Source organism: Neofelis nebulosa, chromosome 13, assembly GCF_028018385.1.
Source record: "Neofelis nebulosa isolate mNeoNeb1 chromosome 13, mNeoNeb1.pri, whole genome shotgun sequence".
NCBI classification, from domain to species: Eukaryota; Metazoa; Chordata; class Mammalia; order Carnivora; family Felidae; genus Neofelis; species Neofelis nebulosa.
Genome location: NC_080794.1, coordinates 51,369,103 through 51,396,400, shown reverse-complemented (window position 1 = coordinate 51,396,400; position 27,298 = coordinate 51,369,103). Strand labels below are relative to the sequence as shown.

The 27,298-nt window shown below is 43.2% G+C and overlaps 2 protein-coding genes across 7 annotated transcripts in view; one reads left to right on the top strand and one right to left on the bottom strand.

The window, feature by feature from the left end:
• The window catches only part of WDFY4 (WDFY family member 4), a 297,907-nt gene that overhangs the window by 45,355 nt on the left and 225,254 nt on the right, over positions 1-27,298 (bottom strand). The window lies entirely within an intron of this gene.
• LRRC18 (leucine rich repeat containing 18) lies at positions 274-27,080 on the top strand. Its single transcript, XM_058696989.1, has 4 exons — positions 274-478; positions 2,862-2,960; positions 22,507-23,367; positions 26,758-27,080. Exons 3-4 carry the CDS (start codon positions 22,604-22,606, stop codon positions 26,777-26,779), a joined length of 786 nt encoding a protein of 261 aa, XP_058552972.1. The 5' UTR covers positions 274-478; positions 2,862-2,960; positions 22,507-22,603; the 3' UTR covers positions 26,780-27,080.

The window sequence follows — 27,298 nt, the reverse complement described above, 5'->3', positions numbered from 1 at the left end:
CTGCCACCTATCCTAGTTCTGGAAGACAGGCCGCCTCGAAGGCTGCAAACACGGGCAGAGCCCAGGCTGGAGACAGTGAGGGTCACCACCTTGAAAAGGACATGTGCTGAACCTTCCTGAGGCAGTGGAGTTACAAGGATGTGGAGTTAGTACGGCCAAGCTTGCTCGTCTTGCTACTGTATTGTGTAAGTTTGACAGGGGGTTGGGGCAGGGAGCAGGAAGAAGGAAACAAAAGGTACTTATTATAGTTCAGGAAATAAGAGACAGCCTCTGTCATTTTCCATTTCACAAAGTGTTCTAGAATTTTACCGGTGGTCTTTTGTGACATTGCCACCAGGTGGAATGGTGTGCAGAAGACAAAGGCATGTCAGTGTCCCATTTCTCATTTCATCGGCTATGAGCTCCAAGGAAGATCCATCATTTCATTGCCATCAGCAAAGGACACCATTACCCGTGGTGCCAAGACACCTAACCAAAGGTGAGCCATGGTTTTTAGCTTTTTATTTGTTTATGTGCTTGTCTTATGTAGTTGTCTTTTATTTTTCCACTTCTGACTTATTATTTCATTTAACTTGAGAATTTGTGTATACTCCTACACCGTTTTTTTCTTCTTTTTAAAAATTTTTATATATTTTTTTTACTTGAATATAGTGGACACATGATGTTATGTTAGTTTCAGGGGTACAACATAGTGATTCAACATCTGTATACATTATGCCCCATGTGTGGCTGCCGTCCGACCCCATACAACGCTAGTACAATGCCATTGACTGGGTTCCCTACATTGTGCCTTTTATTCTCGTGACTTATTCTTTCCATAAGTGGAAGCCTGTATCTCCCACCCTCTTCACCCACAGACCTAAAAATACCAATAACAGTCAAACGCATTACAGATTGCAAAGACGTTTTACCCGTTGTCTAATTTCCACAAAGACCCCATGTAGTAGCCATTACTTCCATTTACAGATGAAGAATGGACGTGTGCAGCGAGGGAGTAGCCTGCAGACTAGGGGGAGTTCGTGACAGCTTGCTGGAGGCACCCCAAGCGGGCACGGAGCAGGTCCTGTGAATACCCGACACACTGTCGGGATCAGACCTTGACCCAGGGCCCTGGCTCGGAAGACAAGCTCTTTCCTCTGAAGGGGAAAAGAAAACAAAAGTAACCAAAAACCAGTAACAACAAAAGCCTTAGTTCTGGCTGACTTAGAAGGCATTTACCTGAAAAACCAGTAATTTGTGTAATTTGAAGTTAAAAATGTAAGCATTAGCAAGGTAGCCAAGTTATTACTGCATACCCATGGCATAAACGTGAAGCTGTTCGTGTATTAAAAGTGGAAGCATATCCAACAGAAGTTACCTCGAGATGCTGAAATTGAGCGGCTTTACTTTCATAAGGTTTTACAAATCTGCATTTTAAAATGTATTTATCTCCTTCTGTATTTTCTTCCTTAAAATATTGATTTTGGGGCGCCCGGGTAGCTCAGTGTCCGGCTCAGCTCAGGTCATGATCTCGCAGAGCGTGGGTTCCAGCCGCGCATCGGGCTCTGTGCTGACAGCTCAGAGCCTGGAGCCTGCTTTGGATTCGGTCTCCCTTTCTCTCTGCCCGTCCCCCACTCATGCTCTGCCTCCTTCTGTCTCTCGAAAATGAATAAATGTTAAAAATTTAAAAGAAATATTGATTTTGTTTTTGCTTATCTGTGTTTTATGATTTTCATATTATTTATTTTCTAATTTAAATGAGGTCCTTTTACGAATAGTCTAACTGGAAATAGACTGAGTAGCAGAACTTCAGGTAATTTTTAATTTTCTACTTATCTGCATTTGATAATTATTTTAAACCCATTTATTGTCAAAAGTAAATGATCTTTTTTCTTTTGGTTTTTCAGTAAACAAAACAGTGGTGGTATCCATCTATTTAAAGTTTTTGTGGTTAACTGTATTTTTATTTTAAACTGTTTGATTTTGTTTTGTACTTTTCAAAATGCATAGTGGTTGGATTAGTTTTGCATTTCAATTTTTTATTTGTTAATTATTTTCTTTATTTCTTAACTTTTTTTGGGTAGCACAATTTAGAGGATGTTTATTTCTTTATTTCTATGTATGCATTTTCAAATTTTTCTACAATGTTATTATTTGCATAATAGTTTTCATATTTAAACTTGTTGCCAATTTTCTCAATTTCTGGGAATGTAATTTAAAGAAAAAACAAACAAAAAGATTTTAAATGTACAAATACATTCATTGCAACCTTATTCACAATAGTGCCAAGCCAGAAACAAGAGGAAAAGCAAAGTCCACTAGGTTCAGTATTTCCACATTCAGTCAAAAGGTAGACTTTAGAAATTACACATCAGCCTTTGATGTAATATTAATAGAGGAAAAAGTGACTATAGGATTGTATGGTTTTTCCGAGCATGGTCGTTGTAACTTAATAGTGTAAAAAGGGCACAAAAAGAAAACTACAAGAACTAATTAAATTCAAATAAACAGGGAAAAGATCGCTCTCTCACAAATCAAAGAGCTGGAAAAGCTATTTGGACAAACAACAAGGAAATCAAATGATATTTCATGGGACTCACTCAATGCTTTATATAAAAGTAAGATTATTATTTGTCCCTTAAAAGAGGCAAACATGGCTTTTGTTCCCTGTTAGCAGGGACAGCCACTTCCCGGGGGTGGCCATGGACAGCCTGCTCTGCCTGGTAACTAAGTGTCCCAAGGCCCATGCGCTGCTGGGGGAGGCCAGGAGGAAAGCCCCAGGCAGAAAGCCAGGGGAGCCCAGGCCAGGGTCTCTCTGGGACAGCTAGCTGGCCTGGAAGTTTGGGGTGTCTGGTTTCAGCTATTGTGTTCCCACTTTGCAGGCTGGCCTCAAGATTATGCTAATTAACTCCAGGTCCCAGGTCTCCTGTTGCCTGGTGACAAAGTTTCACAGTTGAGGAGGAGGAACTGGCATGAACAGGGTAAGTTTTTCTCTGGTGATGGCCCTGCATTTATCGATTTACTTGAACTTTGCCCAACAACCCACGGCTTCAAACTCTGCTTTTTGCTTTCCTCCTTTGAGTAAGCAACTTTGGAAATGGCCGGTTCTCCCGGTAGGTATGCTTTATTTACAAACCCCAGACGCGAGCTAATTCATTATTTAGGAGAGGAGGAAGCTGGCCCTGAGCCCCAGGCAGGAAGGGCAGCTAGTAGGGGACCCAGCTGGGGACCCAGCAGGGCTTTCTTTGGTGCCTGGGGCCATGGCTCAGCTTGGTTAGGTCGGTGTGTGAGTCTGGGCCTTTGGAGTCATGGTCAGGTCTCTTGCCAAAGTCTGAGTCTGAAATGAGAAGGTAAAATTTGCTGCTCCTGCAAGCAGGGGAGACTAGTGTTTGAACTGCTGCTGAACCCAACCGGTGACTGACCCCTCAAAGAAACTGCGGTGGGGGTTCTCTTCACTCATGAGGCTGGAGCCTGATTACTGCTGACTGTGGTAGCTTTGGGAGCACAATCCATCTTTTGAAAAGTCTGGAGGCAAACCCTTGCCACAAGTTATCCTGAACACTGGGATCCATTAACAAGTAAAGTCCTAGGTGGGGCTGGGCCTTTCGAGGAGAGACTCTTCAAGGAACACACTAGAACACATTCCTTATGTCGTAAATGGGAAAAGGTTGGTGACTTTGGACAGGCTACTTGGCCTCTCTGAGCCTTAGTCCCATGTATGTCCCATGGAGATGAAGATCAGTACATCAGGTGGTTGTAAGAATTCCTTAGGATATCTGTAAAATATCTGGCCCATAGTAGGTGGTCAATCTAATCCATACACACAATCTGAAAGCAGAAACTTCAAATGTGTTAAAAACTGTGCAGTATCGTTGCTTTGCAAAGGGTCTGGCACATAGTAGGCTCTCAATACATTTATGAATCGTATGTGATGTTATGTGAACCAAGTACTGAACACTGACTCCTTGGGATAAAACGGGGAGTCAGAAAGGTTAGGAAATGTGTACAAAGTCACATATCTAGGGAGAGACAGAGCTGCGACTGGTCTCCAAGCCAGGGTGACTCATATGTTTTCTGGGCTTGAGCCTCAGCCTGCAGAGGAGAAGGGAGGTACTGAGACAGCCACTGCCCACTCTGCAGAGCACCTGAACCCCCACGGTTGTCTAGAGACCAATTTTTAGGGCCTAGTGCTTGGTGGCTTCAATTTCCTCTTGGGGATCCTAGGTTCTCCTACTGTTGCTGACAAGAGGTGGGCGTGCTTTCTCCATCCACCCATCATCTGGGTGATGGGAAAGCCAAACTAGGTGATGTTTCCTGGTCCCTGGTGTCCCTAGAACACAAGGTGTGCACTGAAACATGCCCCCCTCCAAACAGGCATGGCGGGTTCCCCTGCCACATCATCCATCGCCAGCTTTCCATCCACGGCCAATTCGGTTCGTTGCCAACCTCCAGTTTCCTGCCAGTCTACATCATAGATCTCATCTCGGCCCCAGAGCTGGGTCTGGTAACACGCACAGGCTTTCTTTGCTGTGAGGAGTGAGTCTTAAGGATGGGGCTTAACCTCAATGCAGTGAAAGTCCCCTCAGATTCCAGCTCAGTTTAGGCTAGTGTCTGGAAAATACGATGAGTCAGCAGCTTTCTTGTCAGCCCAGAGGGCCAAATTTATCACAGGATGTTGTCAAATCAAACTTCCAGGGAAAAGCCAAATGGCAGTTCGGCCCTCAGACAAGAAAACTGAGCAGATACTGGCTCTGCTTGACCAGCATGTGACTGTGACAGGGGACATGCTCTGGAGGCTCACGAGGTGCTTTCTCGGTAAAGTGGGATGGGTGGATTAAATGAGACAATACATGTGATGCCCTTGGACATAAAATAAGCACTCAACACGTATAGAAACATGTATACAAAATGCCAGCCTGCTCTTGCCTTTTCTCTTTGACCCACGTAGGCGACCCAGAAGACCCTTCCATTGGTTCTGCTCCCACCACATATGGCGAATATGCACCGTCCTCCTCCTGCCCACCCCCTTGGTGCACACCACCTTCTTCTCCTGCCTGCAAGTGGCTGTCTTTGTCTACTCTTCCCTCCCTACCTCTGCAGACTTCCCAGCAGCCAGGGTGACGCCTCTAAACTTCAACACGCTCCACCTCATGCAGCCCTGCAGCCCCTGGCCAGGTCTCTGTCGTTATCTTGCACCTTCTTTCTGTCCGTACTCCAGCCCCCTTGGCTTCTCCTTTCTCTTAAACACCACAAGCACCACCCCCCCGCCCTCCCCCCATAGGACTTTGCACCTAGTGCACTTTTCTGCGGTGGATTCTTCTCCAAATCCTCCCATGTGACCTCATCGAGTGTCACCTCAAATGTCACCTGAGATGACTTCCCCAACCTTCTCGGTCTAAATTTGGCCACTTCCTCCCCAATATTCTCTTCCCGACCCTTGGCATTCCCTTTGATATCTACCAGGTTTGATTTTTTGCAGAATATCTACACCAACTGAACTGAGCTCGAGTCTTTTTGGTTTTGTTTTGTTATTATTGATTGACTTGCTTTCTCCGAAAATCGTCGTTTCATGAGAAACACAGCAATGTCTGCCTTGTTCACTGTGTATCTTCCGACCTGACCTTGACCTATAGAATGACTCAAATACAAGTGTTGAATGAATGAATGAATGAATGGGCAAGTGAGTAGCTTGGGCTGTAGCAGGCTCTAGAGGTTAAAAGTGGACAAAGGTATAATTGTATCTTCTAATTGTTGCTATGTTTTTTCGTTTATTATTAGTATTATCATTAATCATTTGTGTTTAAAAGGTTGCAAAGGCTTTTGTCCTTGGGAATCTGCAAAGATCGTTCCGCAAGTCTTACACCTGGTATTGATGACTAGTGGGGAGTGTCCTAGGGCTACTCAGTGGAGAGAAGCAATCACTACGGTGCTGTTTGGTAGATCTAACAGTATTTACCATCATAAAGGCACTTAGCATTTGCTCCACACTGGCCACTCAATGTATACTCATCCCCACCTTTACTTTTCAAAACAACCTACAATTTTCTGACCCGTTTTGCTGACCAGTAAACTGAGCTCATGACTAAAACCAGGCTGGCGGTAAAGATGGGGTGGAGCCCAGTTCTAATGGCCTCAAAGCCTTTGTGGTCCCTGCTTCTATTAGTGCCTGCCTTCTATTAAGTACTTTTATACACGACAGGAAGGGAACAGACAAAATGGCTCCCACCTGGGCACCATCCCTATCTGGAAAATGCCAAAGAGCTGCCCCACCCTAAACCAAGTGCTGCTGGCTGTCAGTATGGCCATTCTTCCTATCATTTCCAGCAAGTTATATCTATCTGCCTAAAGTCAGAAAAGGGGTGACAGTGCGGAATAGTTCAGCAATGATTTCAAGCAAGCCCAATAAAGACTCAAGGAGGAGTGGGAAATCTGAATTCAGGAAATATGTCTATAGAAAAAAATAAGATTAGAAGCCACAGCATTTTTGAAAGACAGGTGCCTAACATACAAGCCATGAGCCCCAAACCACCCTTTTGCACCCTGTAACCTCAGCATCCCTTTAAAAATTAGACCCTGATCTTTCCAGTGGCCTCCCCCTCTGGATGGAGAAAAGTTAGCCACTTTTTAAATAAATATCCTCCCCTACATCGCATCATAGTTTGGGCCACCAACACATAAAAGGCCATGTGGTTTTTATATCATGCTCATCTGTGCTTGATCAGGGTTTTCAGTGCAGTGGAGGGCTGGCTGGCTCTGAGGGAACATCTCTGGAGGAAACAAGAATGGCTCCCTCCCCCTGCCCCTCCTCCACCACCACTGTCAGCATGGCCAAGCATGGGGCTGCCTGGAAACTGGGCTCTCTGCCTCCCGCTTAAGTCGTATGTCTGCAGGTGGTGGGGCGCTTTTCGGTGCTCCCCCACCTCCATCTGCAACTGCCACCAGGCAAATCGGGGCTCTCAACTCACAAGCGACACCATCACCATCCATCACCAAGGCTCCCATTCACTAGGCACCTGTCACACCCCGGCCTTTTCCTCCTATGCAATCTTCACATTGCCCCACTCTACCTGAGGAGATGGAGGCTCAGAGAAGGACTATGGCTTCTCTTACACATTAGGAGGAAGTAAGAATTCAGGATGTGAGCCAGGCTGGTCCACCCCCAAAACCATGGCTCTCTGTATATGTGGTCCCTCCTTGTCTTTGTCTGGGGAATATTTTCTCAGATTTTCCTCTTTGATTCAAATATGCTCAATATTTTAAAATCTTTCTTGCACACACACACACACACACACACACACACACACCACGTCTATTTTAAACAGGGTGATATGAGTGGTTTTACAGAACTCATGCAATTGAAAAGGAAGTGTGTGTGTGTGTGTGTGTATGTGTGTGTGTGTGTGTGTGTATGAGTGTGGGTGAATGTGTTTGTAACTTTCTTAATTAGAAATAGATTCTGTAGATACAGAATCTTGCAGATAATTTGGAAACTACCCAGGCATTTAAGGAAGTAAAAATAACCCGATACCATAATACCCAGAGGGCATTCTTGCTAATATTTGGATGTTCTTCCAACTTTTTCTCTGTGGGCTTGCATGCATGCTCCTGAGAGCGCTGATGTAATATGTGCATGTAACGTGTTCTTCATAACATTATATCTCAAAAGATTTCCTTTCAGCATTTCTGAAAAATGATGTTTTTGTTTTGTTTTAGTTACTGTTGAGTATCCGTTTCATTCTATGACTGCATAGTAATTATTTAATCAGTTGTCCATTGTTAGATATGTGGATCGTGTCCGCTTGTTTTATTATTTTAAGTGGCACTGCCATAAACATATTTATACAGAACGTTTTGTTCTTAGTTCTTGAAGGGAAATGCTTAGAAGTGGCATCTGTGCTTCTTGGCTAGCCGGGGGGCCCGTCCCTTCCGGGATGGTCAGCCCCATCTCCTCAGACCTCCTGCTGGATTCCATTGCTCTACCTTTCCACTTGTTCATTCCTACTTTTAGAAGCTTTTCTTTCTCTTTGACCTAACCCAATTAAAATTTCATTTGCTGTACTACTAACCCGCTTTCCAGTCTCCCTGCACACTTAATCTCACAGCCAAAAAGTTGATCACGCCATTGTATGCAGCTATTTGGAAAGCCTTCCTATCTTCAAGTGTGCCCCACCCAGGGCTGGGTACACACTTGGTGACTAATAAATATTTGGTGTGAAAGTAACATCTTTCCCCTGTAGACTTCTCCCTTAAAAAATAGTCTGCATGTTCTAGAAGTCCTTTCAAAGTAGGTGGAAAAACAGTGGGTCAAGAGGATTACATAGCACCTGTTAAAAGCTGTGGAATCTGGGACGAAGCTGACCCCTTTCTGAGGTCAAGGGAACTGGAACGACCTTGTTAAGCACCTACAATTCATTCATTCAACCAATACTGACTGAGGGCCTCCTGTCTGCCAAGCACTGGGAATTTAGAGTCTAGTGAGGAAGGAGAGCAAGGGACAGACAATAAAAATAAGCTTAATAAGTAAGTCTACCATAAAATATATTTAGGTGTTAAGTGTTATGGAAGAAAGTGCAGCAGGTGTCCCTGGGTAGCTCAGTCGGTTGTGTCTGACTTTGGCTCAGGTCATGATCTCACGATTTGTGAGTTTGAGCCCCATGTTGGGCTCTGTGCTGACAGCTCAGAGCCTTTTTAGGATTCCCTCTCTTCCCCACCCCCCCTCCGCCACCTGCGCATGCACTCTCTCTCTCAAAATAAATAAATAAACCTCAAAAAAAAAAAGTATTGCAGAGCAAGAAGGATCCATGCATGTTGGGGCTTAGTTTGCATCATTCATTGGGGGATCAGAAAGGTTGAATTGAAAAGGTAGAATTTACCCAAAACCTTGAAGAAGATCAACAGGTCAGTCCACTAAATACCTGAGAGAAGAACCTTCCAGAATAATGGAGCAGCTGGAACAAAGGCTAATTGTGGGGCAGTTAGAGGAATGGCCGGGCTGGGTGGTGGATATGGAGTAAGCATGGGCGTGAGTGGTGGGGAGTCCCTCAGAGAGGCAGTGGGTCAGGCCATAGGGCCACTAGAAGGTCTCCAGCCCTTACTTGGGTGAAACAGGAGACACTAGAGGGCTGTGAGCCAAGGAGTAACATGGTAGCTGTGGTAAAAGAAGTCCCCTGGCTGATGTGTTGAGAAGAGACTGCATAGGGTAAAGACAGGTGCAGGAAAACAAGGTAGGAAGCCACTGCAAATGGCCAGTGGCAAATGGTAGGGACTCAGCCCAGGGTGGCTCTTGGGCAGGTGGTGAGAAATGGTAGGATTCTGGATCTACTTTGAGCACAGAGTCCACAGGATTTCCCGATGGACTGAACATGGAGTATAAGAGGAAAGGGGTACTGAGCATGGGGCCACAGTTTGGTGCCTGATACACAAGATGCTGTTGCCGACAGCCTGGTCAGAGAAGGCTATGGGTGCAGCGGGTCGACAGCGAGCTTGGTTTTGGGCACAGTGTGTTTCGGTGTCTTTACACCGTCCAAGTAGAAATGCTAAGCAGGCAGAAAGAAGGATATGTAAGTCTAGGATCAAGGGTGAAGTCTAGGTAAGAAACAAAAACTGGGGAGTCATGTATTTAAAGCAATGAGACTCAGTGACATCACCAAGGTATCAAGTGTAGACAGAGAAGAGGCAAGTAACTTGGCTCTGGTCCCCAGGGAACCCACGGCAGACACGGTTCAAATCCAGCCTGGTCAACCCTCTGCCACATCTGGTTTATTTCCACTGTCCCCTGGTGCCCCCACTCAGTGGGGTCCTGTACATGGTAGCTTCCTGATGGACCCCCAGCCCTATCTGAGGGCCCACACTCCACGGTGAGGTACCAGCCCAGGATAACACTGTGGGTGATGCCAGCCGGAGGCTGGATTTCCTTCTGTATCAGGTAGAAATTAGAGAGGACACGGCTTGTCTGTGATCACCCTGGGAGAAGTGTAGGCACTGGCCTTCTTTCTTTAGTTTGACAGGCCTTAGGGTTTTTCTCAAAACAGCTAGAGTATAATTTGTAAAATGAGCCATATCCTATCTGCTCTCATTCTTTTTTGCTGATTTTGTTTTTGTGCCTCTGGTCTGCCTGCCTTCCTTTCTCCTCTCCCTCCCTCCCACCTTGCCTCCTCTATTTCCTTCCTTCCTTCCATCTTCTCCCCTCCTTCTCCCCTCTGCTTATCCATTGCCTTCCCTCTGCCACAGGGCCTTTCCATCTGATGTTTTCTCTATCCAAAATACCCCTCCCCATCTCCCTGGATCCTCACTTCCTTCAGTCTCTGCCCAAATGTTTTCTTCTCAAAGAGGCCCTTCCTGGTTACTGTCCCCAGAAGTGTATGTCTCCCCTAGGAACATCTCTGCTTCTTTTGTCCCGACTCTTTCTTCTCCAAACACTCATGGCCACCTGGCATTGTGTGCCTCTTTGCTTTTGTTCATCTCTTTCTTCACTCTGCTTGCTGTATAAAACCACGCCTCATCCATGGCAGTTGTCCATACTGTTAATGAATAAAGGAATCTAAAAGGGCCATGGGAAGTTCAACTGCTCCCTTATGGTCGATCTTCAGGGCTTCCCTTTGAAGAATCTCACAGCTTCACATGGGGGCATCTATAGCCCCCTTGGAGCTAGGGGCTTTCCTATAGCAGACGGAGGCACTACACCAGGGTACCTGCCAGTGATTACGGGATCTGTGCCATTGTTCACCCCACAGCAAGTCCTCCCTGGGGCCAGATGGGGTACAGAAGAAATGCACACACACAGGGCAGTTGAGGAGAACTACCCCCCATCTCCGTGACCCTGGGGGGCCTGTGCCTCAAGGAGCTATGTATGTCTCCTTGTGCTACAGGAGAAAGTCATCTGAAGTCTGCACCTGGGTAGGCAGGGATCCCAGTAAGGACACTGGGCTGTGAAACATGACTCCACTGTTGATCAGTGAGGCTGTCATCATGCCACTAATCCCCTCTCCCCCAACATGCGAAGTCACAATATACGCCTCCAAGGCTCACTCACCCTCACCCCACCTTCAGAAGCAGCCATTTATAACATCTTATTCACAGAAGTGGGAGCTGAAGCTCAGTGAGGCTCAAGAGATTGGTCGAGGTCACCTGGATGGTAAATGGGGAGATGGGCGGCCACCCATGTGGGTCCAAAGCCCCTGTCCTTTTCATCCTTCCAGGCCGCTTTTCTGAGCCCACTTCCTTATCTGCAAGGGAGGCCGAGGCTGTGAGGAGAAAATGCAATACCTGCTATGTGGCCACAGCAGTATTTAAACCACATTGGCTGAAATTGAATTCAGACTCGTCTCTTGAGGTTTCGAGGTGCCAGGACTCACTGGTTCCTCCGCTTTCCTGGGTGGGGAGGTCGGTTTGTGCGTTTTGAATGTGTTAGTTGATGAACAAGGCATTTCTAGTCTGTTAAACTAATAATCTTAATATTTTATTTTAATTGTAAGGCACCTATTCCCTTTTGTTCCTTTAACAAATCCAATTAAAACAGAGTACATTCAGAATTACAAAATAGATGCTATTAAACCAATAAGAAATCATAATCTTTTGTTATTGGGCCATGTGACCCCCTGGGAACTTTTGCTCCAAATAAAAGTTGAATTCTTATTATCCGCCAGGGGAACGGGGCAGTTTGACAGATAACGACTTCCCAGGCAGCACATGTACAGAGCCTCGCTGTTGCTAAGGACGAAGAAGTAAATAATATTAAGGGTAGACAAAGCTATACGTGTATAATATCCCAGTAAGATACTTAGAGCTGCGTTGATCAGATTAACCAGATAACTGCCACATGAGGTGAACTTGATAACTTCCACACAGACACTCTGTTTGCTGCAGAGTGTCATGGAAAGAACACTCCACGCAGAAGCCTTGGGGAAAGGGGAGCCGTTTGAGCTCGGATAAAATACTTCATGCCCCACTCTGCCCCACAGCGTCCTTATCTCAGGGTAGGAGGAATAGTCCCACCTCAAAGGAGAGTAGTGAGGACTGAATGGAATGGCAAATGGGAGGTCGCTTTGTGGAGGAGAAGGCATGATGTGCCTCTAAGGGCTCAGCACGCGTGTGGGGAGGGGTGGAGGGGTGGACAGCATCATGCGATAGACACATGGAGATGGGCTCCTGTCTGGGAATGTCAGGCGTGCATGTTACAGGGGTTAGATTTTAGTAAGCCCACATGGTGAAAATCAAACTTCTGGTGGTTTGCATACAGTCTCTCGGGGCCCCTACACAGCCAGCAGCCCACCCCCCAGGGCAGAAGAGGGCCCCAAATTGTGGTGAGCACCCAGGAATGTGGTGGGTTGTTTCCAGACCATGCTGGATGAAAACCTTTATCTTTACGTTCTTGACAAATTCAGGGTGGCAAGAAGCTCACACTGTGGGGGTGCTGGGGGACTAGCACAGCTGAGGGACAACAGATTCCCATCTCCATCACCACCTGCTTGGGGGCACATGCCTATTAGGTAAACTGTGGTGGCATATGTGTACCCTTTAAACTCTCTCTCTCTCTCACTAATGCTATTACAATACCTTTAAAATTCATCTTATTCAGAGATACACATCCATATATGTATCTAGGAGAACGAACACCCTGCACATTAGCCCCTGGCCAATACGGTGAGCAGGCAATGGTCTGAAATGGTTTCTTTGGGGACCCCAATTTGCATGTGGGGCCTCCAAAAGGTCAGTGGGACATCTGCGTTATTGGCCTGGCAGGGACTTTGGCCAAAGTTTGGTCAGCTACTTCAGCTGGGGAGTCCACTCCGTTCCCCTTAAGCTGCTTGCAGGTTAATCCTGCTGCATTGCACTTCCCTGGCTAACCCATGCCAAGTCAGAATGGGCCTAAGTGAATGTCTGGCCACCCAGAGTCTGCGACTCTGTGATGTATCTTCGTTCCTACATCAGAGACCCCATAGGTGACCAAAACCGGCAGCACACCTTTTGGGGGACGTGAGGGGCAAGCAGCTTTAATTTCTGGTACAGGTGTCTTTTGCCCTGGGAGTGCTAGGATTCCAAAATGTCTTCTTCTCCTCGGAGTCAGAGGGCTGGCAATGTGTCCCCACCCCCCGCCCCCCGCCTGCCACCAAGGATAAGCAATTCTTACTGCTAGAGCAAAGGCAGCAGAAGAGAGAGAAGAAAGGCAGGATAGCGTAGCACAAAGATCGTAAGCTTTGGTATCAGACAAATCTAGGTTTGCTTTGGTTGTGCTGTGTTGTCTGTGTTACCTTGGGGAAGACACCTGACTTCTCTGAGCCTCGGTTCTCTTATTTTCAAACTCAGAATGATACTTGGCATAGTTGCTGTGTAGATATAGGAAGGGCCCAGCAGCGTGTCCCCAGTAGTTACTTTGGAACAGTTCACCTGAGTGAATGAGGTTGAGCGGATCTTCTGAAATTGATGTCAGAAAACCCCCAGGATCATGGGGACCCTGTAAGACTCCACTCCTGCTGTCCACCTCTCCCCATCAACTCTGCCAAGTGCCTGGTGAAGCCGACGTTGTGAGCTCCACAGAAATCTTTTCTGCCTCCAGTCTGTCCCCTATCCCCTTCCTGACAATCTGTCCTTCTGCCCAGAGGAAAGAGGGGCACAGCATAACACAGCTGGGGGCAGTAATGGGAAAAATAAAAGCACTTCATGTTTAGACACCCCCAGTAAGCCTATGCTTTGCAAACCAGCTAACTCTGTAAAATGGGTAGAGGGAGCACACAGATCCTGGCCCAGAATGGGCATTAGACAAAATGGCAATTCTTTTCCCCCAGTGAAAATTACACCTGAGTCAAACATTAGTGCCTATTTTAGAGACCTGGATAGAAGTTCCAGACAGATGCACTCCACAGATGCCCCCACAGTGACCACCCACATCTTCATCTGCCACATGGCTGCTTACAAGAAGGTACAACACATTTTAGGAAGAGGTGGAGGCGACAGGGAATGATTTGAAGATACGTGGAAAGTCACAGCAGAAGTGAGGCTGGCCTCTTGCGTGCCTAGTGAACGGGTCTTCCGAGACTCAGGAGAGAAAATAAATGCAATGCCTTTGGCATGAGTGATTTTATTGAAGGAGGTTCACACCACTTCCCCTTAAGAGATGGCCCGCAAGCAAGAAATTTCTCACCCATACAGTATGAAACTTGCTGTGAAGTTAGTTCCAATACTGGCTATGAAATGGCAGGGTTTGGGGGTTTCAGTTCTACAGTGCGTCTTTCCTGTACCTCAGTGCATTAGTCAAAAGAGTGAAATAATTATTGTGAGATCACATTAGCAAGATGTTAAAGATATCAAATGTATACAAAATCAGTCTTAATTACAAATATAAAGACACATGAGTGCGAAGCACAAGATAAATTCTATTATCATAGTGATGATAACAACCTTACAACTGAAAAATGCCTGCAAGTATTTTGATGGTATTAAAATATAGGTTGCCATTACATTTTTAATTTAGATATCCATGGGGTGTCCCACCATGCTGTTTGATTCACAATGACTAGATAGAAAAATTAATTAAAAATTAGAGTCAACCAACTGGTCCAGTTTTTCCAAAGTACAAAAACCAATTGTTCAAGATAAAAAGACTCAGTACCTTGAAAAATGTTTTGTATTAGGCTTCTCAGCTATTCGTATGATATGAAATATATTACTCATCTATCCATCCATTCATCTGTCTGTCTGCCCATCCATCCATCTATCTCTCCATCTATCTATCAACTTCTATCTCTTTTTCTGATTTCCAGCTTCCCTTGTGTGGGTTGTTGGTCTCACTTTGACATTAGAAGATTCTGTGAATTGGTAACATCAGACCATCTAACCAGTTTTAGTTGAATCAAAAGATCATGAGTTTTACACTTCTTTTGCCAATACTTACTCTCCTGCTCAATGGGAAGAACTGGGCAGGATGCTGACCTTTCCAAGTTGAATGAGAGAAGGCATATAGTCCTGGTCTTTGGGGTCTTTGCAGGTCTTCCTGCACTGGTCTGCTTCTAGGGGCACTCAGCAGCATAGGGGGTCAGGATGGGCCTTGAGCAATATAATACACCTGCTCTTCATAACCAAGAGCAAGGGACCCAGCCAGGTAGGGTGGCCCTGAGGAAAAGTGTGAAGGTGGTGGGGGCTGATCACGTTTCACCTGGCCTGGGGCCATCTGGGGACCCAGATGGACCAGGGAGGAGGTACAGTGCATTATCTAGCCCCTGCTTTGCTTTGCGGGTAATTAATGGGCAGGCTCAGAGCCAAAGGGCCTGTTGAGTAGTCCTTAATGGAGAAGTGCTCTGTGGGCAGCTCCGTGCTGTTTCCTTCCCATCACTCATCAGAGATGGAGGGCTTCTTACCAGGGTGTGGATGGGCTCTGGGGAGCAGGCTTAACGGGGCTCACCTGGGTGGATCTTCAGTCTACTGGAAGCATCCTTCTCATCCAGGGCCCCTCTAGCACATGCTTATCGTGTTTGGCCTTTCTGAGCTGAACTTTATCTTGAATATAAGAAATACAAAAGACAACCCAGACTTTGGAGAGCTCAGGAGAATCAGGTGGTCAGAATCAGTAGCAATCTAGATTTTAGCTCTTTGAGCTCGGGGACTGGCCCTGTTTTTTGCTCACTTGTGTAACACAGAGCTTTGTCACATAACAGGCTCTCAATATACTTACTCAATGAGTGGATGAATGAATGGATGGATGAACGAATGCAGGAATAAGCACATGGATTTAGCTTAAATTGGTCCCAAAGAACTAATACAAGGATCATGAACAAAGGAAACTTTACTATTTGTTCAGAACCATGTGACAGAATTGCCCAATAAAATACAGAACTATGCAATGTGTGGGGCACATGTATACTAAAAAATGTTCTGTTGTTTACCTGAAGCTCGACTTTAACTGGGAATTTGTAATTTTATTTGCTAAATCTAACAACATTATAATGTGGAAAGCAATTAATAAGCATTAAGATGAGAACACAGGATCCCTTGCTCTTCGCCAATCTTTTTTTAAATTTTTTAACTGTTTATTCATTTTTCAGAGAGAGAGAGAGAGAGAGAGAGAGAGAGAATCCAAAGCAGGCTCCAGGCTCCCAACTGTCAGCACAGAGCCTGATGCGACCTAAGCCAAAGTCAGACACTTAACTGACTGAGCCACTCAGGCACCCCGGCCCATCTTTTTTTAAATTGGGATTTCAACTCAAGTGCAGTAGGGCAGTTTTTCTGACATGTGCCTCATGCATTGCTGTTCCCTGTGGGGATATGCACATGTACCGTAGCAATGCCACATGGTACACGTTTGGATGCCTTTTACTGGGCAGGCCAGGACTAAGTGGGGGCATAAAAAGTCACAGACTTTTACTCCAAAACCCGGCTAAGCAAGCAGCCACAGTGAAAAGGACAGAAAGAGAATACGGAGTCCTAAATCTTTTTAAGTTAAAAAAAAAAAAAACTGTACAATTTCTTTTTTTTAGCGCACAGTTCTCTGGGTTCTGACATATGTACAGCTTCATTCCCATAAGCACCAGTCAGGATACAGGCAGTTCCAGCACCCTGGAAGACTCCTTCCTGCTGCTCCCTTGTAGTCAAACCTTGCCCGCCCCTGATCCCTGGCAACCACTCATCTGTTTTCTGTACTATCATTGTGGCTTTTCCAGAATGCCGTATAAATGGAATCATTCATTATATAAGCATTTAAGACTGGCTTCTTTTATTCAGCAACATGCTTTTGAGATTCATCCAAGTTGTCCCATGCATCAATAGATTTGTCTTCTTTATGTTTAACAGTGTTCCATAATAAGGATATGCCACAATTTCTTTATCCGCTCGCTGAAAAGCCTTTGTGCTGTTTTCTTCTGGCTTTGGCAATTATGAATAGAGTAGCCTTAAACACACATGGAAAAGTTTTTGTGTGAACCTGAATTTTTGTTTTTCTAGGGTAATTATCTGGTCAGGGAAACGCTGGGTCATAGGATAAGTATACAATTAATTTTATAAGAAATTGCCAAACTGTTTCTCAGAGTAACATTTTGAATTCCCATTAGCAATGCAGGAGTGCTCTGGTTGTCCTATATCCTCACCAAATCTTTGTACTATATAGCTTTTTATGTTTCATTTTGTTTTTTATTTTAGAAATTCTGATAACTGTGCAGTGGTATCTGTTTGTGATTGTAATTGGCATTTTCCTAGTTACTAATGATGTTGAGCAACCTTTTGTGGGTTTATTTACCAACTACATAACTTCTATGGTGAAAAGTCCTGTTAAATCTCTTGGGCATTTTATTTTTATTGTATTGTTTGTCTTCTTACTGTTGACCTTGGGTTCTTTATAGATTCTAGATGATAGTCCTTTTGTTGGACATGTATTTTGCGAATGTTTTCTTCCATTCTGTAGCTTGTCTTTTTATTCTCAAATTTTTTAAGAGCGCAATAATTTTTTGTGGAAGTCCAATTTGTCAGTATTTTATTTTTTTAATGGATTGCACTTTTGCCTAACTCAAGCTTATGAAGATTTTCTTACATGTTTTCTTTTAAAAGTTTCATGGATTTATACTTTACATTCATATCTGTGATCCAATTTGAGTTCATTTGAATTAATTTCAATAGTTTGAGATTCAATTTTTTTTTATTTTCAGTGACTAATTGTTCTAACACCATTTATTGGAAAGTTCATTGCCTCTCCAATGAATTTCCTTTGAACTTTTGTCAAAAATCAATGGACAATATTGGCCATATTTGTGTGGTTCTATTTCTGTACTCTGTTTTCTATTCCACTGATCTATGTATGTCTCCCTTCACCAAAACCATGTGTTGTAATTATATGGTAAATTTTAAAACTAGAAGCATGAATCCCTCAACTTTATTTCTTTTTCAAAATTTTTTGGACCTCTAGTTTCTTTTTCTTTCAATACACATTTTAAAGTCTGTTCATTCACGTATAAAAATAATCCTGCTGGAATTTGTATTGATCTTTAGGCCAATTTGGATAGAATTGACTTCTCAACTATCCTGAGTCTTCCAACTCATAAACATGCTATGTTTCTCAATTTATTTAGATCTTCTTTGCTTTATTTCATCAGTGTTTTGTAATTTTCATCACAGAAATCCTGTACAATTTTGTTACTTATGTGTAATACACAAGTGTTTTATTTTTTGGAGCACTATTTTCCAAATTTCAAATTCCAATTGTTTGTTGCTGGAGTATAGAAGTGGTTTTGTGTGTGCGTGTGTGTGTGCGTATGTGTGTATTAACCAAGGTGTTAACTTTGTATCCTGCAACATTGTTAAACTCATTAATTACTTCTAAGAGTGTTTTTTAAATTTTCTGGAAATCTCTAGGGGAACAAGCAGGTAATCTGTAAGGAGAGTTTTGTTTCATCCTTTCCTGCCTGTATGACTTACTTTTTTTGCATTATTGCACTGGCTAGAATTTCCAATATGATGTTCAATAGGCATACTGAGAGTTTACCTTGTTGTTTTGTTGCCAAATGTAGAGGGAAATTTAGTCTATCACCAAGTATGATATTAGTTGTAGTATGATATTAGTTGTAGAGTTGTGTGTGTGTGTGTGTGTGTGTGTGTGTGTGTGTGTAAGCCCTTTATCAGGTTAAGAAAGAGCCTTTCTATTACTGGTTTGATGTCATAAATGGATGTTAACTTTTGCCATAAATTTTTTCAGCACCAGCTGATATGATCATGTATTTTTTTCTTTTTAATTAGTTTCAATTAATGCAGTAATATGATGTATGCTGCATTACATTGATTTCTGAATACTGAGTCAACCTTGCCTTCCCATTTGGTTGTCATGTATTTTTCTTTTAACATATTACTAGATTCTTTTTGCTAATATTTTATGGAGAATTTCTGTGTCTATATTCATGAAGAATATTAGTCTGCAGTTTTCTTTTTTTATATGGCCTATGTGTGATTTTAGTATCAGGGGAATGCTGGCCTTAGAAAATAAGTTAGGCATTGCTCCCTTTGCTTTTTTCTAGAAAAGATCATGTAAAATTGGTGTTGTCTTTAAATTTTTGGTAGAGTTTTTCAATAGAACTATTTGGGTCAGGAGATTTGGGAAGGGAAGTTTTCCAAGTATGAATTCAGTCTCTTTAATGAATATTGGTCTTCATAGGTTGTATATTTCTTTACTGATGAGATTTTTAGTTTGTGTTTGATTACCCCTAAGTTTTTTTCTAAGGTTGTTTGTACTATTCCCTTATTATTCCTTTAATGTCTGTCTCTTTAATTACTGATATTCATAAAATGTGCCTTCTCTTTCCCTTTTTCTTTATCAGTCTGGTTAGAGACTTTCAAATCTATTAATCTCTTCAAAGAATCAGCTTTTAGTTTCATTGATTTTCTCTGTTGTCTTTCTGCTCTCAATTTTATTGATTTCTTCCCCTTTCTTTATCATTTACTCCTTGTGCTTGTTTTAGGTTTATTTTGATCTTCTTTGCTAGTTTTTAAAGATGGAAGTTTAGGGGCACCTGGGTGGCTCAGTCGGTTAAGTGTCTGACTTTGACTTAGGTCATGATCTTGTGGTTTGTGAGTTTGAGTCCTGTGCCGGATTCTGTGCTGACAGCTGGGAGTCTGGAGCCTGCTTCAGATTCTGTGTCTCCCTCTCTCCCTCTCTGCCCCTACCCCGCTTGTGCGCGCTCTCTCTCTCTCTCAGAAAATGAATAAAATTTTTTTAAAAAGTAAAAAAAAAAACATGGAAGTTTACATTATTGGTTTGAGACCTTTCTTACTTTTTAAAAATGTTCCTAGTATGAACATTTAAAGCTATAAATTTCCCTCTAATCACTGCTTTAGTTGCATATCATAAGCCTTGACATGTTCTATTTTCATTTTTCTTCAGTTCAAGATATTTTCTAATTTCCCTTGAGATTTATTTGATTCATGAATATCTATAATATATGGCTTAATTGTTAATTGTGGAGATTTTCCACTTCTCGCTCTGATATTAATTTCTAATTTCAATTCCATTATTTTCAAAGACGATTCTTTGCTTTATTTCAATTTGTTTACATTTGTTAAGATTTGTTTCATAGCCAAGAATACAGTACATATTTGTGAATATTCCATGTGCACTTGAAAAGAAATGTGTATTCTGTTGCTAGGCAGAATGTTTTATGGGCCAATTAGATCAGCAGTTTTCATCTGGCGGGGATTTTGTCCCCCAGTGAGGAGTTGGCAATGTTTAGAGACATTATTGTTGTTAAAACTAGTAGCGAGCTATTTGCATTTAGTGGGTAGACTCTTCTGGCCTTTTGCTGGCTAAATATCCTACAATGTAGAGAACAGAACTTTCCCCCGTCACTGCCCCACCTCTGCTAACAACAAAGATTTATATGGTTCCAAATGTCAATAGAGCCAAGGTTGAGAAATCCTGTTCCTTGTGATTTTCTCTCTAGTTGGTTTGTTGATTATTGAGTGACAAGTATTGATGTCTCCACTTCTAATGACAGACCTATCTCTTTTTTCAATTTTACCAGTTTTCAATTCTTTTATATCAAACTCTGGTCTTAAGTACATATACATTTATTATTTTCGTGTCTTCATGGTGAAGTGTGTCTTTTATCATTATGTGGTATTCTTCTTAATCTCAGGTAAGTTTTCATGCTCTGAAACATACTTTGTCTGATATTAATAAAGTCACTCCAGTTCTCCTTCAATGTCTGTGTAGTATGCCTTTTTCCATTCTTTTAGTGTAACTTACTTTTGTTTAAAGTAGATTTCTTGTAGATAGCATATAATTGGGTCTTTTTCTTTTACTATTCATTCTGATAATTATACTTTGGATTGCTGTGTTTAGGTCATTTTCATTTAATGGAAGTATCGATACGTTTGGATTGAGGTCTACCATTTTAATAGTTGGGTTTTTTGCTCCATTTCCCCTTTTCTGCTTTCTTTTAGATTACTTGACTCTTTTTTTACCGTTTCATTTTAATGTTCGTATTTCGGTTTTTCCTATGTCTGTATATTATTTTAATGATTGCTCTGGAGATTTAAAATATACATACTTAACTTTCCACAGCCTACTTAGAATTAATATTTTAATCTAGTGGGAAAATGCCCGCATCTGACTCCTGACAGCATGCTTTTGTTCAGGGTGGGAGCTTGGCCCAAAATAGAAAATCAGCAAGCAAGCTTTAGAAAACAGCCTCTAGAACAAGAAAGAACAGTTTTCATTCTCTTCCTAGCTGAAGATCTTCCTTGCTCCTGAGCCTCAGTCTTCCTCCCTTTACAATGAAGATAATCCGATGGATCTTACTGGATTGTTGAAGATTAAAAGGAATATGTGCAAAGTTCTGATAATAATAGTTAATAGTTAACATTCATCAACCTTTTACTATGTGCCAGGCACTGTTGTAAGTGCTTTATACTTAGATAATTTGCACTCCCCAAGAGCCCTACAGGGGGGATGTTTTCATAAACGAGAAAATTGTGGCATTAAAAATTGAAGAAAACTCTTCGATGCAGATCTAGACTTCTAAGCTAAGCATTCTGAGGCCAGAAGCTACCCATGACTCTGTACCTTCTACTTCTCTGTATGGCGGCAGTCATAACTATGATCATACCTACCAGTGCAGAGGTGTCTACAGTTGGATTTCAGTGTGAAGTCTGTGAAGGGAGGAGGTGTAGGGGGTAGGAAGTAGAAAAAGACAGCATTCTTTTACATGCTGCCAGGCTCAACCCTGGCTCCTCCACACTCATTCGCACAGTGTAGGCACACACTCTCCCTTGTGGGCTGAGCAAAAGACGTTCCTGGGCTGTTTCTGTTGCACTGCAGTGATAGTAGCTAAGGCGTGACTAGTGCCTCTGGGTCCAGAAGGTGAGGAGAGATGTAATACGTAAGTCATTCCTCACTCCCCCCTCATTTCATACCCAGGCTATGCTGCTTTTTTTTTTTTTTTTCATGTTTCTTTATTCTTGAGAGAGAGAGCGAGAGAGAGAGAGAGAGAGAAAGTTGGGGAGGAGCAGAGAGAGAGGGAGACACAGAACCCAAAGCAGGCTCCAGGCTCTGAGCTGACAGCACAGAGCCTGACACTGGGCTCAAACTCATGAGCTGTGAGATCATGACCTGAGCCGAAGTTGGATGCTTAACTGACTGAGCCACCCAGGTGCCCCTATGCTGCTTCTGAGAACTCAGCACACCCACCCTAAGGATTCATGAGATAACTGAAAGAAACACTAGATTTTTGTGAGGGTCTGGGAAGTGGCCGATAGCCAAGAACACACACACACATACACACACACACACACACACTTTAGCAGGAGGAGTCCAGGATAATGGAGAGATTCATATTTCAAGGAATGGCACAGAGGGGTGTTGAGCATCCTTCAGGCCAACCTTGCACCCCTGAAGAGGGAATTGAATTTGCTAAAGATCTTTGGCTAGGTTACTCCTGCTGACGCCCTAATTTCTGTCTATCTCGTCTCTAACCATTAGCGAGAGAAGCATTACAATTTGGGGGGAGTCTAGTGCCCTCACATCATCTTCTAACTAGACATATTTTCTCTTCTTGTCAGAGTATATCTTCTAGCAGTTTCTTGTGACTTTTCCCTCAAACCGATCACCAACCAATCAGAACAACACACTCCAAACATACACCCTTACTAAAAGAACATGGCCAAAGGCAGGAAAGGCACCAAGGGCAAGAAGATTACCCTTAATGTGGCCAAGAATTGTATCAAAATTACATTTGATGGGAAAAAACGCCTTGACTTGAGCAAGATGGGAATTACCACCTTCCCCAAGTGTATCCTGAGACTGAATGATGTGGATGAGCTCGACCTTAGCCGGAATATGATCAGAAAGATCCCTGACTCAATCTCCAAGTTCCAGAACCTGCGGTGGCTGGACCTGCACAGCAACTACATCGACAAGCTCCCTGAGTCCATCGGCCAGATGGCTTCTCTGCTCTACCTCAATGTCAGCAACAACAGGCTAACCACCAATGGGCTGCCTGTAGAACTCAATCAGCTCAAGAATATCCGCACTGTGAACTTGGGTTTGAACCATCTGGAGAGTGTGCCCACCACGCTGGGTGCTCTGAAGGAGCTCCATGAGGTGGGCCTACATGACAACATGCTGAGCACCATCCCCAAAAGTATCGCCAAACTCCCCAAGCTCAAAAAGCTCAACACAAAGCGAAATCCCTTTCCCAAGACAGAGGAGTCAGATACATTCATAGATTCCATCAGGAGGCTGGAAAACTTGCATCTGGTGGAGGAGAAGGATCTGTGTACGACTTGCCTGAGAAAATGCCAACAGGCCCGGGACAAGCTGAACAAAATCAAGACTATGGCCGCAGCAACACCAAGAAGGGCCATCTTTTCTAATCTGGTCTCACCCAACTCCATGGCCAAGGATTCACAGGAAGATTGGAGGTGACCTGGGACCCTGACCCTGAGGCAGGAAGGGGAAAGGGAGGGAGGGAAGATGGCAGGGGGCTGCATCTACAGGGAATTATGGGATCCCCCCATTATTGCAACAGTTCCTCCAGCCAAGCCCATAAAATACCTTTCCCTACCTCCTTGGCTTGTGATTTTGTTGACTGAAGGGCTTTTAGTTCTTTGCCATTCCACACGTTTCTCTCTTCTTTACATGCACACACCCATATGTACAGGCACAATGAGTCAGAAAAGGGCCATCCATCCCACTTCTTCCCAGAAGTCTCCTGCCTACAGCCCGTGGCCAGGGCAGCCAATATTGTTAGCATGCTCTTAGTCACATTGTCATACACTTCAGGACCAACTGCCAGCTCCCAAATGTGGAGTTCATTCCACGGGAATGCTTTGGTTCAGGGTTTTGGAAGTCAGGAATCTCAGAGCATGGATTGGTAGGAGGGAAGATGGACATTTAGTCTTGGGAAGGTGACAAATCTGGGCCACAGAGATGGGCAGATAGTATCATTAAGTGTTGGCAGGTAATATCTGGAGGTGAAAGCAGTACTATCTTTGTCTCTTGCCTGCACATGCACAATTTGCTCTAGGAGCCTTCTAGACTGAACCTGCAAGCTCTTGACCGGCTGTGAATGAATGAGAGTGCATTCCCATATTATTATGTCCCATTCCTTTCCAGACTCCCGTGGGGGAGCAAGGAAAGAATGGGTGCAGGTATGGGTTGGTGCAGTCCATACATAAATACCTTACCAGGCATTGGGCTAGGTGCAGGGACTGTGTCTTAGCGGAAAGCTTGCCTTGTTGTGTGCAGACCAGTTGAAAGAAGGCAGGGCAGAATGTCATTGTCTGAGAAAGTTAGGAGATATGTGCCAAGATATGTGTAGGCATTGAGAAAAGCCAAAGATTCTGGAGCTGGACAGATCTAGGTCCAGGGCAGCTCTGCTTCTTTCTTGCCATTTCCCTGGACATCTTACTTAGCTTTAGTTCCCTCATCTATAAAGTGGGGAAAATACCGGCCCCAACCATAATGGTCGTTGTGCATCTAAAGCACATGGCACACGGAGTAATTACTCAAGAGAAGTCATTTCTCTGTATCATCTGGAACTTGGTACATCTCAAAGCTGAAACAATACTTTGGACAGTGTCCCTAGTCACACTAGATCTTTGGCAGAAATGACAGTGGTAGAGTCAATTCTCACAGTAGCTGAGAACATTCTATGCACTATTCACTCATGCTAATCCATACCTTCATACTGCCTAAAAGGAAAGGATCACAAAAGACATATTTAGGAAAGCCTTTTTCTTTTCTTTTCCTAATCAAGACTTTCCTATGTCAGTGGCAAGTTTTTTAGTGGTCAGTGGAAAAGTACAGAGATCTGTTCACTCAGCAGGACTAGCTTACTTCTTTTTTGCATTATAAACCACAGCAGACAGCATACTTCATTTCTTCACCCATTACTGCTATTTTCCTTTGTAATGCTTAGCTGTGACAACTGTTCCTAAAATCTCTGAAGATATGAATCAAAGTTCCCTTTTCAGCTTTTCCCTTTATTAAATGTTTTCCATTATGAAAATAACAAAACCACAACAGAATTTTAAATATAACATCTTCAAGTATCTACAATTCTACAATGTAAGCCAGCTATAATACGGGCAGATTTCCTTATTCTTCTTCTGTGTATATTTTTTTTTTTTAATTTTTTCAACGTTTTTTTAATTTATTTTTGGTACAGAGAGAGACAGAGCATGAACGGGGGAGGGGCAGAGAGAGAGGGAGACACAGAATCGCAGAATCGGAAACAGGCTCCAGGCTCCGAGCCATCAGCCCAGAGCCTGACGCGGGGCTCGAACTCACGGACCGCGAGATCGTGACCTGGCTGAAGTCGGACGCTTAACCGACTGCGCCACCCAGGCGCCCCTTTCGGTGTATATTTTTATATGCAGTTAAAATTATAGCATTTACATCATTTTTATCCTGCTTTGAAAACCGAGTCATTACATGGTCTTAGAAACCACAATTTTAAACATCTGCAAGCTAGCCAAACACACACATAAGTTACTGTTGGGCATGTGAGCCGTTTCCGGTTTTTCACCAATAGAAATCATTTTGTGATGGAAGCCTATATGATGAAGACTTTAAAAACTGTTTTGCATTATTTTCTTGGTATAGCTTCATTGTTACAAATACGTTGAAGTGTGGTTTTTAAAAATAATTTTTAATACATGCCATCAAATAACTTATAACAAGATTACCCATTTATGTATCTCCCAGTAATATATTAGAGACTCTGTTTCACCACATCCTGGTCAGCTTTGAGTACCATCCTTTACATTTTTCCCTTTGCTTAATGTCTGAAATGATTTATTAGAAGCCCTTCCCAAGGTGGGTGGAACAGTCATGTTTGTGAAGTGCTTGATGAGATGTCATGCCTTAGGCTCAGGAGCCATCACTGGCATGTTGGCCTTGAACATATCCCTAACTAAGGTCGCCATTGTGCTATTTTAGCTACTTCCTCTCTCACCCAAGAAGTACAGAATCCATGCAAGGGCATATGATCCTGGCTAGTTATTTGGATATTACCCATTTCCGTTCTTTAGAATTAGTGTTCCCCTCTTAGTCACTCAAAGGGATTGGCAGAGAACAGGAACTAAGAATAAAAGGTCTCCCTGTGCCCCTAGGCGGGCTCCTGGTCTGGACCATGGATTTGCCTCCTCCTCCCTCTCCTGCCCTGTCAGGGCATATTTCCTCCACCACGCCTGGTCCTGAACAATCTCCAGGCACCAACCCTGGATTCGCTGCCAACTGAGTGGTTGGTGTGCAAGATGACATCATCCTTGTTCTATCTGCCATCCTTGGTCTAGGTGCTTTATTCTGCTTTCTTCCTCATAGCCATGTTTTAGGAAAGGGCTGTAAGCATCGTTAACTTCATGAGGACTGACAAATAAATGGGCAGGGGGCTTTGATTTGCCATAGGATGCATTCATGTTAGACACCTGGTTAGCCAGGAAAACTGGCATTAGAATGGAGCAAAGATTGGAGATAAAGGTGAGTTGTGTGTCCTCTTCCACATTTTATTGCTTTTTTTTGGGGGGGGGATCAGAAAAAAAGGCTTGATGTTAACATTCCTTCACGGTCTAAAATACACAGTCACTTTTCCTTCCTGGAAATTGTATTAAGCTTAAAAACACTTGATAGGAAAAGCATGGGGTTTCCCTTTCCTCAAATGGAACAAAGACCCTATTTAGGCTAACCCAGTCACTGCCATTTCTGAAAGCCAGGCATGACCTAGGTGACCCCTGTATGACCTCTGCCCTTGCTGTGTTTTGCCTCCATGACCTGGAGTAATTGCCTCAGTCTCTTGTCTCCATCCCCAGGATCCGATCAACATCTCCCTAGAATAGCTTTATGGCAAACCCTTGAAGACTAATCAGCCAACAAGAACAAACGACTCTGAAGAAGAAAAGCCCTCGGTTAGGAGAAGAAAGAGTGGTAAGGGGAACATTCTGGAAGCCAGGCTGTCTGGTGCTGGCCAAGATACTGACTTGCTTCTTAAATTCACTTTGCCTCTCTTTGATTTAGACCATCTGTGTATGAAAATGACTTTGGGAAATACTTAGTGTATTTTTTTATGCATATAGAGGAACTGTTTAAAAAATGATAGATATAAATTATAGAAAATTAAAGTTTTAAAAGAAGACTTTAAGACTTAAAAGACTTATGGTCTCTACACTTCTTTTGTACTAGTAAAACTCTCTATGCTAATCGCTTGTGGTAAGTTACGTACTTATAATGCAATACATCTGAAACTAAAATTTACACAAAAGATTCATACAAAGAAATATACTTAAAAATATGATAGATAAATAAAGTATGATTTTAATCATTCAGTAATGCACAGGTAGGCAAAGAAGGAAG

What these genes read in the sequence shown, in the direction of transcription:
- LRRC18 (XM_058696989.1), top strand. Translation starts at nt 22,604, where the DNA reads ATGGCCAAAGGCAGGAAAGGCACCAAGGGCAAGAAGATTACCCTTAAT. An exon ending in GATTCACAGGAAGATTGGAG is followed by an intron (nt 23,368 to 26,757) that starts GTGACCTGGGAC and finishes CTCCATCCCCAG; the next exon opens with GATCCGATCAACATCTCCCT.